General features: G+C 35.5%; 1 protein-coding gene across 2 annotated transcripts in view; it reads right to left on the bottom strand.

Annotated features, from left to right (window-relative positions):
- EDIL3 (EGF like repeats and discoidin domains 3) overlaps positions 1 to 17,708 on the bottom strand; it is a 243,026-nt gene that overhangs the window by 98,637 nt on the left and 126,681 nt on the right. For both annotated transcript variants that reach the window (XM_059492968.1, XM_059492967.1), the window contains one exon: positions 7,445 to 7,558. In XM_059492968.1, coding sequence (XP_059348951.1) covers positions 7,445 to 7,558 — 114 coding nt within the window. The remainder of the gene's footprint in view (positions 1 to 7,444; positions 7,559 to 17,708) is intronic.

Here is a 17,708-nt window from a genome sequence, read left to right on the forward strand (position 1 = left end):
CTTCTGCAGTCTACAGTCCAGCTTTTATTTCTTTTATAGTACCAATTTCTTACCTGCAAATTATTTTTCATTTCTGTGAGGACATAAAAAAAAGAATGTGCATTATTGACCAGACCAGGAACTTAAGGGGCTATAGGGGCTACTTTGAGAATAACGGAGTGCTGTAATTTTTCTTGTAAGGCTTAGAAATTCTGAAATATTCATTGTCATAGACTTTGCCACACATAAAAATGCACATAAAAGTTCTTCCAACAAAGGAATAGTGGATCATGTTTATAAGGTAAGATTTTTTTTTTCTCCTCTACTCTTTTTGTGTGTCTGGGATTCTGTGAAAAGGTAAATTCACAGTGCTCCCTCAGCAGGAAAAGAGGGAGAAGGAATCCCTGACTCCACCCTCTTTTTGCTGAGGGTAATTGAGTCAAGAATGACACAAACCCTTTAGAAAAGGAGATCCACAGGTTAAAGTAAGAAAACATGGCAGGAAAGTTGCCACAAGGTGGTTCTATCTAAAGTCAATAATATAGGGTTGAATGCAGGGTTGAGTTAATATTGTGCCTTTTGACTCCTCACAAAAGCCATTATTGCACTTGGTGACTCACGGAGTAAGGAAACAATTACACCTTTAAAATATTCCTGTTGGGCCTTCAGGGCTTGCCCGGGTGTTTTACACTGAGTTTCTGCCACGCAAAGACTGAATCCTCCCCCACCCAATCAAAACAAGATATTGAGAAATTAGTTTTCAAAGGGAAACAAGGCATTGAGAAATTAGTTTTCAAAGGGAGATGTCCCTGCACAGTGCCAGAGCAGCAAGATGAAAACATACCCGAAGGCACAGGGCTGAGGACTTTGCTTCCACATCAAACACGGGGAGATCAGTCTCATTTCTCCTTGGTGCTGAACAGAATTGCGGTTCTGACCCGCTGAGCCCAGCTCTTGCCAACACCTCTGTGTCCTTTCTGGACGGAGAAAGTCCCCGGTGGAAGGGGTGGGTGGAGCTTTGCTTGAAGGTTTTAGAAATGTTGGAGTTTGATTAATATTTCTCACTAGGTCATTGAAATGCCTGGGAGAACGCGTCAATGTTAACAACGTGTTCTGTCGTTCCTACAACATTTTCTGCCTCTTTGCACTTCTGTACCAAATGAAAGCAGAAATGCCTGCCAGACAACATTCAGAGAGCGGTGCAGATTCAGCAAAAATCATCATTTTCAGCAAAAGGGCTCAAGAGGGGTTTTGTCCAGTGCAAATACAGAAATTGTATTCCATTCAACATTAGCTGAAATAGTTAAAAATGTGCATAAAGCAGAATTCTTATTACTGATGTTAGCCTCCCTTTCAAGGAGAAATTCAACTTTTGAAATACTTTTGGCTTCTGTTCTTATGGCATGTTCAAAAAAGGACAAATTACTGAGGTTGAGTTGAATTACATGGCCTAAAGTCACATTTGACATGTAAAAATTCTCCCTCCTGCACTTTCAGAGTGTATTTCTGATATGTTTCTGCTCTGAGATATTTCTGTAATTCAGGGAGCTCATACTAGTACTATTAACTTGATATTAAATGGATAAAATTCTTTTAGGCACAATTTTTTTTTCATCATTTCTTTTGTATGAGATTAACCCCATATAATCCCGTAAATCCACAAGGATATAATGTGAATGATAAATTAACTACCCTGAGGATACTGAAAAATTAATTCTCTGTGATTAATAATTTTATATACCTACATCTACACCTGCACACACATATATGCATTTCTAAAAAACGTCCTTAATCTTTTCATGGAAGTCCTGAATTTGTCATCTAAATAATGACTAGCAAGAATGCACATATTTACCAAATTTTTCTGCAGTCTATCCTCTGCTGACAATAAGCTGACAACACTGGCTTTTAAATTCTATGATCTCTGAAGTGAAACAAAGCAAGAAAAATATTAAAATTTAAATAAACTCTTCTCTTGCCTTAAAAATTAATTAAAGAAAAGTTTTTACTTTCTTGATTAGATCATGGTTTGATTAACATTTTTTAGCTGGTGTTAAGCTTTGATTTCATGCCCAGGCTCTTTCCCCTGCCATTCCTTTGTACCAGCCCAATACCTGTGTGGCTGTGAAGTTCACTGGATCAAAGAACTGATCTGCTTTATTAATTACCTTCTTTTATTCCCCCTTGCCACTCCTTCATTGGTATATTTGTCCAGCTTTGTATTTCAATGACTTCTGACTTTATGTTTAACACATGCATATATTTAGGATTTGAGATCATGAAATAGGCACACATTCAAAACAATCAAGAATAAGCTTAAACTCAAACTTCATAATTCATTAATCTCAGAATTAGTCAAACTGATATTTTGAGCTGTAGGGAAGAGTATGCCCTCCTAAATGTCATCGTCAGAGAGTTTCATGATAATCAGTAATTTAGGGAACTTGTGTTGATTCCTGGCAGGGGAAGGGTTTCACAGTGGCTCACTGCAAGCTCAAAATGAAGGTGAACAAAGAGTCTCAGGCCTTGAAACCAAGGTTCCCCAGCAGGTAATCTGGAAATAACTCACATATGCAATGGGGTCTCCCTTACCATTCAGTTCTTAGCAGCTTAATTTTAACAGGTCAATTCCATGACCTGACTTCACCACAAAGCCCCTAATCACATTCATTGATTTCAGAAAGTGGTGAAATTCCGATTTCTATCCATATTTTGAAAACAGAGATTTCCTGGAAGGCAAAATTTTTCCCAGCAATTTCCCCAGAAATCACAGCTTTTTCATGTTTCATAAATGGTTTCATTTTGCCTGTGCACTTTTTAAGCCCTTATGCCTGTTTTGAGTAGGGTTTTTCTGAACCTAAGCATGGAGGATTTATCAACCCTGGACCCTGCTGGGCCAGGGCTGGTCAGAGCTTCATCTGTAAGACAGAAATACCCAAAATTCACCCAAGACTATGAGCATCAAGCTGAGGAGTTCAAAGGACAAGCATCTGAAGCCAAAAATGCCCAACACTCTGCCTTGAGGACACAGAAGTTTAATACAGGGGGCATGAGAAAGGAATAAGGGTCTGTTAGAAAAGATACTGTAAAATAAGTTATTTATCCCATACTATAAATCATGTGAGCTGCAGGGTCATGCCCCAGGTATAATTTTGAGGGAAGGAAAATTCTAAAATCATAATGCATTAGTGTGCTTTGGATGAAGCCATCTAGTCTGGGAGTGTAAAGCTGCATGTAAGCAGGAGTCTTGAACATCTCTTTATGCCTAGATCTGTCATATCTTCAGATAATTTTTTGTGGTAAAAAGACAGGCATTTTCATGTGAATGGAAATACAACGCCACTTTGATTTCCACAGAGAGGAAGGCAGGAGGCAACCAAGAGCAAGAGAAACACAACAGTGTACTAAACTATAAAAGCAGAGGAAATCAGTGCAAACAAGGTGGAGGTACACCACTTAGCAGGATTTCTGACATGCCAGACAAATAAATAAATTGCTGCACTTGCTTTGAATGCAGTTCTCCTACATATGGGCATGTTGAATCCACAGAAAAGGAGGTGAAGGGGCCACAGTATATGTAAAGAAATATTTATAGTGACTATTTTGATCTAGATATTTAAAGAAAGAAACATAGGAAGAATTGCCATATGCTTTAATGGCAGAAACTCCTGGCATTTAGCAAAACAGAGCTCCAAGATGCACAGTGGTGGAATTGTAAGTTGTCCACTGCCAAGATTAAAAACTTTAAAATGGAAGGGAAAGTGATCAAAAAAGTCACCTCTGCAAATGCGTACATATTTCTGCAATTCTCCACCCACGCTGATCATGGGAGATTTTAGCAATACAGATTTGCACTGAGTAATGTAAACACCCTGACCGTGATGAAAGTGCCTGCAAGAGAATGCTGTGATCCACAAAATTAAAAAAAAAACAAACCAAAAAAAACCCCAAAAAACCCTCCAACCACAGGAGCAACTGTCTTGGAAACAGTGTTTTATTTATGGATACTCCAAGACTAAGGAAAGTTGTAATGAACACGATCATAATTGATTTAATTCAACACAGTAGCAAGAAATTGCTTCAGAGAGTGGGAGAGCAGAAAGAGATGCAGCTGCATCAAGGAAATTCTGGGGCCTTAGAAATCTGGGAAGTAATATGGAATTAAAATAGGTTAAATTTTACATTCAGAAGATGGGAAAAGGTGCTTTCTTCCCATTCTGTGTTTGCTAAACATCTGCAGGCAGATTCTGTAAATACCAGATGTTTGTTGAAGTGTCTCTTAGCAGGCTGATAAGCTCATTCCAGAATGGCTGAATTTGTTTTCAGGCTGTCAGTGCTCTCACACTCCACTTTACCCTGATTTTGCCTCGTCCTCATTTCTGCTTTAAATGAGAAGCAGCTGGTTTAAATACCATTTATGCCTGAATTGCCAAAAAGAGCCATAGCTAATAGGAGAGAAAAAGAAAGACAGAGAGAGGGAGAGAAAAGAAAAAGGAAAGGAAAGGAAAGGAAAGGAAAAGAAAAGAAAAGAAAAGAAAAGAAAAGAAAAGAAAAGAAAAGAAAAGAAAAGAAAAGAAAAGAAAAGAAAAGAAAAGAAAAGAAAAGAAAAGAAAAGAAAAGAAAAGAAAAGAAAAGAAAAGAAACTGAATATAAACAAGTCTGAATCTCATCCATGCCAGAAACAGACTCAGAGGATGGTCAAGGTGGTCCAAATATGGTTAAAATCTCATTTTAGTGTAATTTTTGTACTCAGTTTCAACCCTTTCCTTCTCAGGCCAGCTGAGACTAGCTGCACTAGTTATTCCAGAGGCTTTTGGGACTGCTCAGAAGGATTTGAGATGGGTGTCACACAAGGATGCCAGGATCTGGGTGCAACACAACAGTTGTCTCACAGCTGCAAAGTGCCACACATGAGATAAAACGGAAGGGAGTTATTTGGGGGATTGGCTAAGAGGAATTAATTGTGGTGAAATCAAATGGTGGAATTAAATAAGAGGGAAAACCTAAGTGGAGGTGTAGGAAAAAGAGTCTGGCACAAAGTACAGGAGGCTGATGAGTAACATGACAAATCCTCATTGCACAGCAGTGATATTTGGGCTATAAGAAACCAGATAAATTATTATAAATGCATCCTTTAAAACAGCTTGTATGATGCAATTTTGCAGTTTTTTTTAAATTCTACATCAAGGATATTTTACATATTCTGTGATGTGACTCAGGAATCTTTGAGCGTTGTGAGGTAATTCTGAGACAGCAGTCAGTAATTTACGTAATTAGCATAACAGTATTTAATTATATGATTACTGTAAATATGTGCAAAACTTTGATGGTGTAATTAGAATGTGTAATAACTACTTGTAATTACGTAATTAAGTGTGGTGACATAACCAAACTTCTAATGGGGGAAAAAAAAAAGTATTTTCAAGCCCAGCTATAGAAAATGGTATAGTGCAAGTTATAGAGATGGTAAACTATTTATATTTATATTTACATTACTCTATATATTTATATTTACATCAGTATGAATTCTTCAAAATAAGACCCAGAAACACAGAGTATGGATAACACATTTTGCAATAGAGCAGCAGAGTTCTTTCACTATTTCAATAAACTGGAAAGCTTCAATTTTTTTGTACATATATATACTTTCTCTTATATGCTCTCAAAACCACAAATGTGTGTTTGTGCTTATAGATACAGACACATAAAACTGAATTCAGTTTAATATAGGAGATATGCAACTTCACACACAAAGTTATTTTTGCATATTGCTACATATACATCTATCTAAAAAAAAGGAATATAAAATAACAGATGATGGTTCAGGAAATGCAATGATCACTTAAGTAATAGCTCTGACTACCCCATGCCCAGCAAAACAGGAGATTGAGCTGATGTGATCTATTATCTGAGCAGTGCTCATGATGCAGCCAAAATAGAGAAGGGATAAACTCTGAAGAGATGGGTGAGATTCCTGGTAGAATTCCAAATGGCAATTCAATTGCACCTAATAAGGAAATGCATGAATTGCTTCACCAGCAAATTCTGAAAAACACTTTAATAGCTTTGGTTGGTTTTTTTTTTTTTTTTTTAATAAATCCTTTCAGGCAGCCACAGAGACCTGTGACTTTCTCAAAACAAATCTTCATCTTTTATTCCTCTCTAGAACTACATACACATTATGTTGCGTGCCTCAAATATTTTTCTGCTGTGTATAAATCTGGGAATTCAGTGAAGCCACTTCAAATAAACATTTGTTGTTATTGGTCCATCCTGTTTCCCATTGTCATTCTCCCCCATAAATCCACAATGTAAATGCAGGAAAAAGAATAATATTTTTCAGCTCTGTTATGTTTTCAGCTTTTGTTATGATATTTGATATTTTTCAGCTTTTGTTATGTTTCCATTTATTTATGATTCAACTTGTAACACCTTTCTTCTTTTTTTTTGCTACATGAAGTGGGATTTTCCTTGCACTAGAAGCTCCTTTTCTTCAATGTGGATTAGCCCAGTATTTCAGGTATTCTGAATGTAAAACCCAAACCCAACTAAAGCCAACTGTCAAATACTTTCCTATTTCTTTTTATGGCAAGATACATTGGAACTATATTAGCTTTACCCACAACGCCATAATTTTAACATATTTTGTTTGACTAAAACACCCAGGCTCTCATTTAACACCCAACAACCTCTAATACCTAAATATTAAGGTACATTGCAATTTGTGCCAAAGCAGTTTATTCTATTTTTGTCATTTTTGATCTTCAGGATTACCTAGTCTATCATACATGAAGAACTTTAGGAATCAGACCTTTATGGTGCATCCATAGTCAATGCTATTGAAAAAATCATGTGAAGTTTTTCCTAGGACAAATCCATTAATGACTGTTAATTCTATTCATGACTTCCCCACAAAGCAGTTGTTTAGATATCAGGGGCTAGAGACATGTCAGAGCAAATAACAGATATTTTTGCCCCTTTCCTACATTTGTTGATTTCTGCCAAAACATTGCTGAGGACAGGATTTTTGATGAGATGAAACCTCAGCCTGAATAGTATTTTTTGGTTTTTATTCTAAATTACATTATTTTACTTCTTCTTTAACAATAGATACTTATTATACATTTTGAAAATGTTTCCATCATTTCAGATGCTTTACTTGAATGTGTGACAGATTTGCTCTCTGAAATTCCCTCAGTTTTGAAGGGAATAAGTTGGCTATTTTGAGGTTTCTTTATATATATATATATATATATATATATATATATATATATATATATAATACTTCTGTAAAGAAGTATTTTCACAGTAAATTAAAGTGTTTTGGTTTTATTTTCCCCGTAAAAATAGAATCTTATATATTATATTATATTATATTATATTATATTATATTATATTATATTATATTATATTATATTATATTATATTATAAAAAAATAATGGTTTTAAACCATGCTGTACTTACTCTGTTGGCAGTTCCTTCCCATAAATTCACCTGGACATTCACAGGAATAGTTGGCCACAAGATCTGTGCAGATTCCACCATTCCTGCAGGGTTCAGCTTCACATTCGTTCACATCTGCAGGAATCACACAAAAGGACGCCATGATTAGGAGAGAAGTGGTAAAAGCAATATGCACATGTTTAAAAAGAATTTTTAAAAAAGAAGAAAAAACGAGATAGAAGTTTTATTATGTCCTGTAGTACAATATAATTCAAAGTCTTGCTCAATGATTTCCACTGTAACTTCCAGATGATATCAGGGCCAAAAGTTTGGCCTGAAAAAAAATGAAAGAAAACCAAATTGTAGTAGTTCGAATGGAGCAATCAGTAGAGATTCTTGCAACTTCAAGGAAAGTAGTTACTTCTTTATCAACAGATGCCAGTTAAGGATGCGTCTCAGTTCATCTCAAATTCATTAAACATCTAATTGACAAGGCTGTTTAACCATCTAAAAAAATTCCCTTTCTGTGAATGAGTTAGTGGGCAAATTGAAGGTAATAACTCAATCTAGAAGCCAGCAAATTGCATTAAATTCAAAAGACAGAAAAGGGGGGTAATCTCACTTGAGTTCCTCTTTTTCAGTGCACTTTGTCAAACTCTGCAAGAATAAAACTCCCCTGTGTTTTTCAGTGTAGCAACCTTAAGTGTAATATCAGATTCCTTTTCTCAAGTGTGACATAGAATTTTTCAGACAACATTAAATAGGCATGGGTATTATATTGATGCATCATAATTAAAGTTCTCAGTCTCCACATTTGTATTTAGTCTGCATGGACTGGAAATGTTGTATAGTTTTTACATACCATTTTAAAAGGATTGCACCTTTGAAGTTAAATATTTTAAAGAGGATACAGGATGTGGTAGATATGGTAGAAAACATGGTAGATAATAGGGGAAATCATTGGGAATTGAAGTCATGCTCCTTGCTGTTGTGTTGAATCTGTTTCTGCCCCCAAAATGCCTTTGTTTGGTTGGAGTTTTTTGGGTTTTTTTTTTTTTTGTTGTTTGTTTTTTTTTTTGGGGTTTTTTTGCTTTTGCTGGCATCCACTAACTAAAGAAAATGCTACGAAAATGTCTAAATCTTATGCAACACAGCTTTGCTCAGGAGAAGCAGAATTCAGTTCTGTCAACAAAGTTTCTTGAGATTTGGTAGTTTGAGTATGTGACTTCTGTACTTTCAACTTGATTTTTTTTTTTTCTCATTTTCCAGGAATCTGTATTAAAAAAATCAGTGTTTTATACAGTGAATAGGATAATCTTCCCATTGCTGTGAAGAGAAATGCAGATACAGGTTTTCTGTGAAATAGGAAGGTTTTCAGATTTTTATGCCAAAATTAATGGTGGCAATGGATCCCTGGGCCTCTTTTTAACCCCTCATGTTTTTCTATTTCTCGCTTTTAAAGATATTACCTACTGGCAATAATAAAACTTTAGAGTCAGCTGAATTTTTTCTATTAAAGTTGAGCAAGAGGTGTAACAGCTTAGAGTTCAAGAAATAATACCTGCCAAGGGAAATGACCAAAGAGCAGACCTGCTCAGTTCTAAATTAAATTCTTTATATGTATTTATAAAATTTAACAAGGTTCTTCAGCTCCCTATTTGCCTTTTTAAGCAAAGCCCATTAACCTTACATTTTTATCAGGTTATTCATCATTTTAATACAGGCTAACACATTTGTGGGGTAAAAAAAACCAAGGTCACTGTGAACTAAAAAACATTAAGTGAACATATGAACTATCTCCCACTATGCAGGTGGTAATTTATCCTCCTAAAAGCTTTTCTGTGTAAAGACAGTATCTTCTCAAGATTTTTTTTTTCCTATTATTCCATTCTTCTTGAAATAGGAGGATAAAATGCACAGCTTTCCAGAATATTCCATATTGTCTGTGTGGTGATGGAGAAATATAAACAGAGCTTGGAGCACCACATCCTTTTAAAACAACCCTCATATTCCATCCTCGTGGAGCAATAAGCAAGGATCAGAGCAGGAAGATGGAAGTCGGTAATTATTATCTTTGTTACTTGGTTTCCACAATGATTTTTTCCAGTAATTTCAGAAACTTGAGTCCCATCAGTTCAAACAAATATGTCATATTTGATGAAAGAATGATGTAAGGCTGGTCATCGCATCATGCCTGACATGCTCAGTTGAAAAGAAAATCAACTAAACCCTGTTCAAGAATAGAAAAACATTCTTTACCTTGTGTTGAATAATAACTTCTACAGAATTACATATTTTCCCGTTATTATTTAATTTGACTGAACATGCAGAAGAAGAATATTTAAGTAAGGGTGGTTCCTATGAATTGTGGTGAGTTTATGTTCAAATTCCCAGATGTGCCAATTCTGATAACACACTTTACACCAGCTGGTGTGTTCCTTCCTTCTGGAAAACATAAACTTTGTTATGTTACCATGACAAGAAGTAAATTTCACTAGAAATTTTAAAATACCAGAGTTTCTTGAGAAGTTGCTCCTACAGACAATAAAGATTCATGCAGAAAACTCTCTGTTATCAGATTCTAATTCTTCACCAACCACATAATCTACCTACATAAGAAGGATAAAGGTTTTCTTTTTATGCAAATTAATAATGCACAGTAAAAATCACTGCAGGATGCTCATAATTTTTCAGGTAAGGTTAGGTCTTAGCCTCAAGGCAGATCCTTTTGCTTTGCACTAAATAAAATGCAGAGACCTGGGTGCTGCCAGAGAAATCGGAGTTCCTCACAGAGGGAGGTGGTGGAACTGATAAACACTGAGTGAAAAGGACTCATCAAAAGACAGAGGGACGGTCTGGATCTCCAGATAGTGTTCAGTTAGATAAAAAACAACAAACAAACAAGCAACAGTAAAGGAAATGAAAGAAAACCAAGAGGAACTGCAATACCCAACAAACTAAAGAAAGCAAAGGAGAACAAAAACATCCCCAACCCAAACAAAATGAGACAAAAAACCCAAACAAAACCACTCCAAAACCCCCAGCCTCAAAAAACCCAAATGCCCAACCTCTCATGATTTCTCTACTGAAGAGGGATTCTGAAATTCAGGATGATGCAGGAACAGGAAAACTGAAGTTTTCTGCAAACAGTTTGTTCCTTGAAAGAAACAGCTTGAAGGGCTGAGAGAGTTGATTAGGAAATAAAGCCTATGCTAAGGTTTATTTTTATGCTGCAGATGATTAAATTAAAATTTCCTATCTCCTAATATCAATCCATAATCACAAAGTTATTAAGCAGACTTCTGTTTGAAGCACAGTTGTGTTGCACCCCAGAACAAAACTAGGAAAGTAGTAGAGAGCTTGGCTATGTCACATAGTGACTTGGAAAACCATCAAGGGGCAGATTTCTGTGGTTTTCTCTTCCTTTGACGGATTTTATATACATATATATACTTATTTAATCCTCTAAGTGTTTAATAAAACATTGATAAAGCAACTACTTGCAAATGCAATATTGTTAAAAATGCCTAGCCCTCATTTTGGGTTTTACCTGTTAAATACAGTCACACATATTTTCCTGAAAAATCACCCCCCATGAAATGGGCATTTAAATTATGCAGCTCTCATAATTAAAAATTTAACTCTTACATAAAGCCCTTTGAGTCCTTCAGCAAGCTACTTGGGTACAAACCTGACTTTTTTTCTGAAGGAGGGACCAATGAGCTCAATTTATCTGCTTTTTTTTTTGGCCAACACACCTTGTGCTTTGCCTGTGAGTTCACACCAGTGTCTTGTTCCTGTCCCCTGCCTGTTTGTTCTTTTCACAGCCCAAATTCCTGGTTCCTGACACCTGAGCCCTTGTTTCTGGTCCAGCACTGCCTTTTGCCCTGCAGGCTTCCTGAAGCTCTCTCCTGCTGACCAGAACATTCCTTCCTTATATTTTGGTTTCGTTCTCATTTTGGCTTCTGGATCACACTCAGGCTGCTCATCTCAGCCTTAAGTCATGTTTTAAAATCAGTCTTCTGTCATGATTAAGTGGTTGGCCAATCGCAGAAACAGCATTTTTGCTCAAGAGTCTTCACTGGAAGCCAACATGGCCTTTATTAGGAGAATTGATCCAACAAAATCCATTTATCCTTTATAAATGTTGCAAATATTTTTCTTTCCCATAACAAAGTCAATTTAGGATACCATTTAGCACAATTTAGGAACAAAATTGATCTAGCTATATCTGTTTCATAATTGGCTTCTGTGAAGACCCACAGCCATATATTGGATAAAGAGCAACTCCCAATGTGAGTAACTTCACACTCCCTCCTGTGCCCCAGGTTTCAATATTTTCAAAGAAAACCCAAAATATTTCCCTACACATTTGTGCTTCAAAATAAAACTGTTATATAGCTGTCGATGTGCTCAAATATCTTTACTTTTGGAAGCCGGTATGACATAATGTGGACAAAAAGATAATATGGAATAATTATCTTAAAGTTTTAATATCTTTAATTATCTTTCTTTGGGGTTTAAGTTAAGCTATTCTTGTAGTTACTTGATGGTTCTTTATAGATTTTTAAAATGCATTCTAGGTGTCTTTTCTTTATTGTATATCGATCCTGAATGATTAAATGACACACGTCAAAACCATATCACTAAGTTCACAGAAAATGTATGATCTTGCTTGCAGAATTTTGTAGTACCCTGTTATCATTCAAGCTTGATCTTTCAGATATTCAAAGTTTTTATTATTAATTTCCTAATATTATGAAACTCGGCTTATACACTCTTATTTTTTATTTGCACCAAATATTTTATTGCTCAAGGACCAAATATTTTTAAGAAATACTGAATGGTAAAACTCCATTGAAAAGAATGAAATTATACTGGTTTTGCTTGGCAAATAGTCTGGCTCATGAGAAACTGAAATTTAATAAAATTATCTTAACAGTGAGCTACTCAGTGATATGACAAAATTTGAAGGATTGCAGCAATTCACATATAGAAACACACATCTTCTTTAAGAGTAAAATATTTTTGTTAAAATGTTTACCAAAAAACCCCCCCCAAATCAAAGCATTCTTCCTCATATTCATACCATTTATAAAAACAAGCCTAAACTGTAAAGATCTCCTAAATTAGATTAACTTGCTGTTTTGGTTTTTTTTCTCTAGAAAGCTAATAAATAAATAATTAAATAAATGTGACTAAACAGAATGAAAATGCATCAGAAAAAGCACAGGTGGATGACCTTCAATTTTTGGCTAAAGACATGGAATGTATAAATAATTGTCACAATAATAATTTATCTTAATAATCTTAATTAGAAGTTTAAGAAGGTCTCTAAAATGTTCCAAATGAATGTTTGTTTGTAATTTACATAAACAGATAAACTGTAGCTTCAGCTATAACTGATCCTTGACTAAATTAGGATTATGCAAAAACAAGCACTAGCACGTGTTTGGCTCAACACTGGTGTGAAACTTTTACAAATAATGTGGCATATTCCTGTGAAATACAGGAATTTAGTGTACATTGTATATTAAATATCTGAATTGGATGTATTAACATTCCACGCAGAACCGGCATCTGTTGGAATTCAGAGGTTTCCTTTGCTTTTTCAAAGCCAGTTTCCTGACCACAGAAGGCTCTGAAAACACTGTGCCAAAAGAACCTGCAGGAAACTTGAAGTGCTATGTGCCATGCTGAAGGGATTCACTATTCAGATATCCTTCTTTTGCGATCTTCAAAAAGAGAGAAAAACTGCTTTACACTGGAGACAAAAAAGTACAGACCTCTTGCTCTTCCACACTTAGAGGTTAAGCATTGTATTGCCCCTGATCTCATAATTCCATATAAAGTTTTTTCCTCCTCCTGTATTTTTACAGGAGGAGGAAAATGTAATTATTCTGTAATTATTCCTGTAATTATTCTTTTTATCTTTTGTCCACACTATGTCATACCAGCTTCCAAAAGTAAAGATACTTGAGCACATTGTCAGCTATATAACAGTTTTATTTTGAAACACAACTGTTTTGGGAAGTATTTTGGGTTTTCTTTAAAAATATTGAAACCTGGGATAATCCACCACAGGGCTGTCTGTCAGGATTCTTCATGAAACATTCACTACAAATATTTTTGTATTTTATATTATCCTGGAGCTCCTACCTAGAATTCCTTCAGAAACTGCTTCTCCAACCATTCTCACATTCTTTTTTCAAAGCAATTTTATCTCTTCTTGGGCACACACTTTTAAACATACTTCTCTAACTAGACTTCTTAAAAAATAAAAGAAGATATTTCATGCCACCTGTTAACAATTCAGTGTTGTTTCCCTTCCTATTTGGTCTAAAATATATCTAGGTCAAGTAGTTTCAGGAAAATTGGAATATATAGTCAGATCCTCTTCATTTTGCTTTGTAAAAATCCAGGCTCTGGGAAAATAAAAAGGAAAGACTATCTTTATTTTAATTTATACCTTCTTAAATTGCATATGGGAAGTAAAATCCTTAATTTAGACAAACTAGCATTTTTTATGATGACTAATTTCTTTCTCCACCATTTAATTTTTCATCTTTTCCACCTGCCATTTACACTTCTGTTCAATATTATAGTTACAGATATTGTGTTATAGTAGCAGTGAAATTAATAGAGGCATGTATTTAGAAGTCCAGTTTAAAATCAATTTATTGTCTATAGCATTTTCCTATTGTTCTTTGCATTACATTGTTGCACTTACCTATGCTACCCTTACTTAAAAAAAATTCAAAATTAAATTTAAAGTTTTGAAGTAATTTCATTTCCATACAATAATGTAACTATATTCACAGGTTTCAGAATGCTAGGATTAAATGTAAAACTACTGGAAAAACAATAATTTAAAAAATAATAAAGGAAAAGACACAGTTAAGTGTATTCTAGAATACATTTCTACTTTAAATTGTCTACTTCAAAGGGTTTAAAATAAGACAGGGCTCTACAAGAAATGTTGCCACAGTAGTGATATATCTCATGCTGTTGACAAGATTTTTTTTTTTTTGTATTTTTACATAATTTTTCTTCCCTGTTTCAATTTTGAGAACTCTCATAAAATAGACCATGCAGTGAAATTATACTCAGCATAGGTACCTACTCTCTATTATGCAAAATACTTATCTTTTCCTTATAGCCACTGAAAAGTTATTACATTGTTCTCTGTGGAGTCATACTTCCAACACTGGACTAGTCAGTATTTCCTGATCTTCTATTTACCTGTTTAAATGCCTATTTAATGGCTTTTCAACTGAGTTAATTTTAATCTAATGGATTTTTGCAATAGCCTAGCCAGGATGTTCCTTATTAGTTTTAAAGGAGTTGGTACTTTAAAAGTTTTAATATGTATTGAAGCAGATTTTTCATTTTTAATTACTTTTAATGAATACTGGCATGAAAACCTTCGTCCCATTAAGTAACTTACCATTTAATTTTACACTGTAGAAGTACATCTTCAGGGCAACTATTCCTGGCGTTTCCAATGAATCTTATTAAAATAATTGGCTATTTATATAACAAGCATTTGACAAATCATTTAAACTGTAGTTGAGGAAAAGAGAAAAAAAAATCTTATTAAAAAGGGATTCAACTGGTGAATCATTTTTCATTACAAGCAATGCTCCAAAAAATCTCAGCTTCTGGAATAAGTTAAATTATGGAGCATTGGAGCAACTGGATGATTTGCTAGAGGAGTGCAGGTGGTCACGTGGCAATAAGTCCAATTATTTTCACAATCAGTTTGACCCTAAATCAGTAAATTAGCATTATTTCCCTTCATACATCCAAGAAAAATTGTATCCCTTCAAAATGCAGTTGGTTATGCATTCCAGAATAGAGTGAGGGTAGGGTTGCATTGTTTTTAAGTGAGCATGGCTATGGCACAGGTTTTTAAAAATGTCACTAGACAAACAAGTCCAGGAAGATACAAAGATGGATGTTCTAAAATGACAAAACCAAATAATTATGGGTTTTTTTTTTTCACATGTCTTTATTTGATATACACAGGGTGAAGTGTACTCATTTATGGCCAATGTGTATAAATCTATTTAAACAATCAAAAATATTTGTTTGAGGCACTAGCATAAGTGCACATATATATGCTACATAGAGGGTAACTTCAACTCTTTGCTGGTAGTTTTCAAATTCAGACCCCTAGCTGATCAGAAATACATGTATGTTTTACTGTTAATGGATCTTGTATTTAATTTACAACTGCAGGTTGGTGAACGTCACCAAGAAGGGAAGCACTCACCACCAATTCTGCCTTTTGGGCTGGGGTGATTTCCTTGTCCCCTCTGCACAGGTGAAAAGGAAAACCCCAAGGCCTCATCTCCCTCCCCACAGAAGATGCAGCAGCTCCACCACATCAGCAAAGACTGCCTGGTTCAGAAAGAAAAAATATTGTCTTCCAGTGTGCACATAAAATCTGCATCATAACCTAATGGTATGGGTGCCACAATTCCTGTAAAAATCTCTACTTTTGGGAGAAATGGGAGGAGGTTCAATGCTCTCATGAGCATTGACATAAAGAAGTCAGAAATCAGCGTTTTAAACTCCTAATTTTACATTAGGGCGAAGGCTCTCCTCGCCTTGCACTCTTCCTAATTTTGGTGTATGTCTTCTGCAGAATTATTCTGAAGCTCCCTTAAATATGTAGCGACAAAGAAATTGGAGAGGGTGAGAAGGGAGCAGATTAATTTCTCTTTAACAGTGACAACTGCTGGTATGGAAAAGAATGTTGCTTTTAAGTAAACTGCAAAAACTGCATGACTGTGTGCATAAACAGCTCTGCTAGGTACATGAAAGGATCACGCACAATGAATACATTTTGAGAGCCAGATGCCACCTGACTGACTTGTGGGGAGGGCAAAATGAGATCTGACAAGATTACAAAGGATACCTATTATTTGGAGGTAAGTAACATTTTAAATACTCTTTTATGGTGCAGTGCCTACACATCTGGACCAGAGAACATCAATTCACTGTTAATGTTGTGTTGTAACAGGGCAATTCCTGAATATAATTCCTGAATTGAATTCATTGCAAATGTAGAGCTGGTGGTTTCTTTAAAAAAAAAAAAAACTTTTTAGAAAATCCCAGAATGGTTTGGGTTGGAAGGGGCCTTAAAGATACATAATCCAACCACCTTCCACTATTCCAGGTTGCTCCAAGCCCTGCCCAGCCCAGCCTTGCACACTTCCAGGGATCCAGGGGCAGCCACAATTAATGCCATTCATGTCCCTCTGCATGTACCCATTTCCTCACCTCCCTAGTAGCTAGCACTGGCCACACTCTGTGTCTTGATCCCACTGAAAATCCCTGAGTGCAGTTAATTTGTGCACTTCCAGTCCATCCTGGTGAGCTGATTCAAACACAGTCTGATGCAGATGAATTTTCAGTGGAGGTGGGCATCATTACTTTTTGGCAGAATCAGACAATCCCACCAGAGGACCAAACAAATCTCAAGCCAAAGCACAACAGACAGAAAGCCACGTGTGTCTCATGACATCAGACGCTTAGCAAATGATAAGAAAAGGAAGATAAACAGGATGCATTAATAGTTTTCAGTGTACTTTGAGAAAAGCAAAGTATGCCTGCGTTTGTAAGAAGCTTGGCCTTACAGAATTTTGTGTGCAGTTTCAGAGCTGAGAACACATCTGCACATGCCCACACAGGTCTCAGGCATGTTTTCTCTGTACAAATTCTAAAATGTCTGGGTGGACTGAATTTCCTTTTGCCTACTGGAATGGTTTAAGTAAATTCCCAGTATGTCAAATCCCAGGAACTTCAGACTGCTGGGCTATTTTCTTTTAGATTATTTTAATCTCACAGGGATCCAGATCTTGTGCTCTCAGCCTGCTGTCACACAAAGCAAAACATGGTAAGTAGAGATGATAAAGAGATTTTCTTTAAAAATACGCTCCTGACTCAAACTACAAGTTTTAGCCAGGTGATCTACAGAAATAATTGTATGTCACTTAAGAGTAAGTGCAGAATAAATGCAAACTACATCAAAAATCCTAGGTATTCATATGAAAATGTGACAGCACTGTAGGTTTTGCTTGAGATATTTTATGAATACAAAGGGATTAATTTGTCATGCAGACTGGTTTCTTCCATGACACCATTTTATCATTATACTGAGCTTCAAGCACAAATACTGATTTTTGAAATTTTTCTTGCACAGGCAATGAGTCTGATGCAATATCCTTCTCTCCCTCTGTACAATGCTTTTTCTCAAAAGTGTATCCACATGAAAAAA

This window comes from Ammospiza nelsoni, chromosome Z (genome assembly GCF_027579445.1).
Source record: "Ammospiza nelsoni isolate bAmmNel1 chromosome Z, bAmmNel1.pri, whole genome shotgun sequence".
NCBI classification, from domain to species: domain Eukaryota; kingdom Metazoa; phylum Chordata; class Aves; order Passeriformes; family Passerellidae; genus Ammospiza; species Ammospiza nelsoni.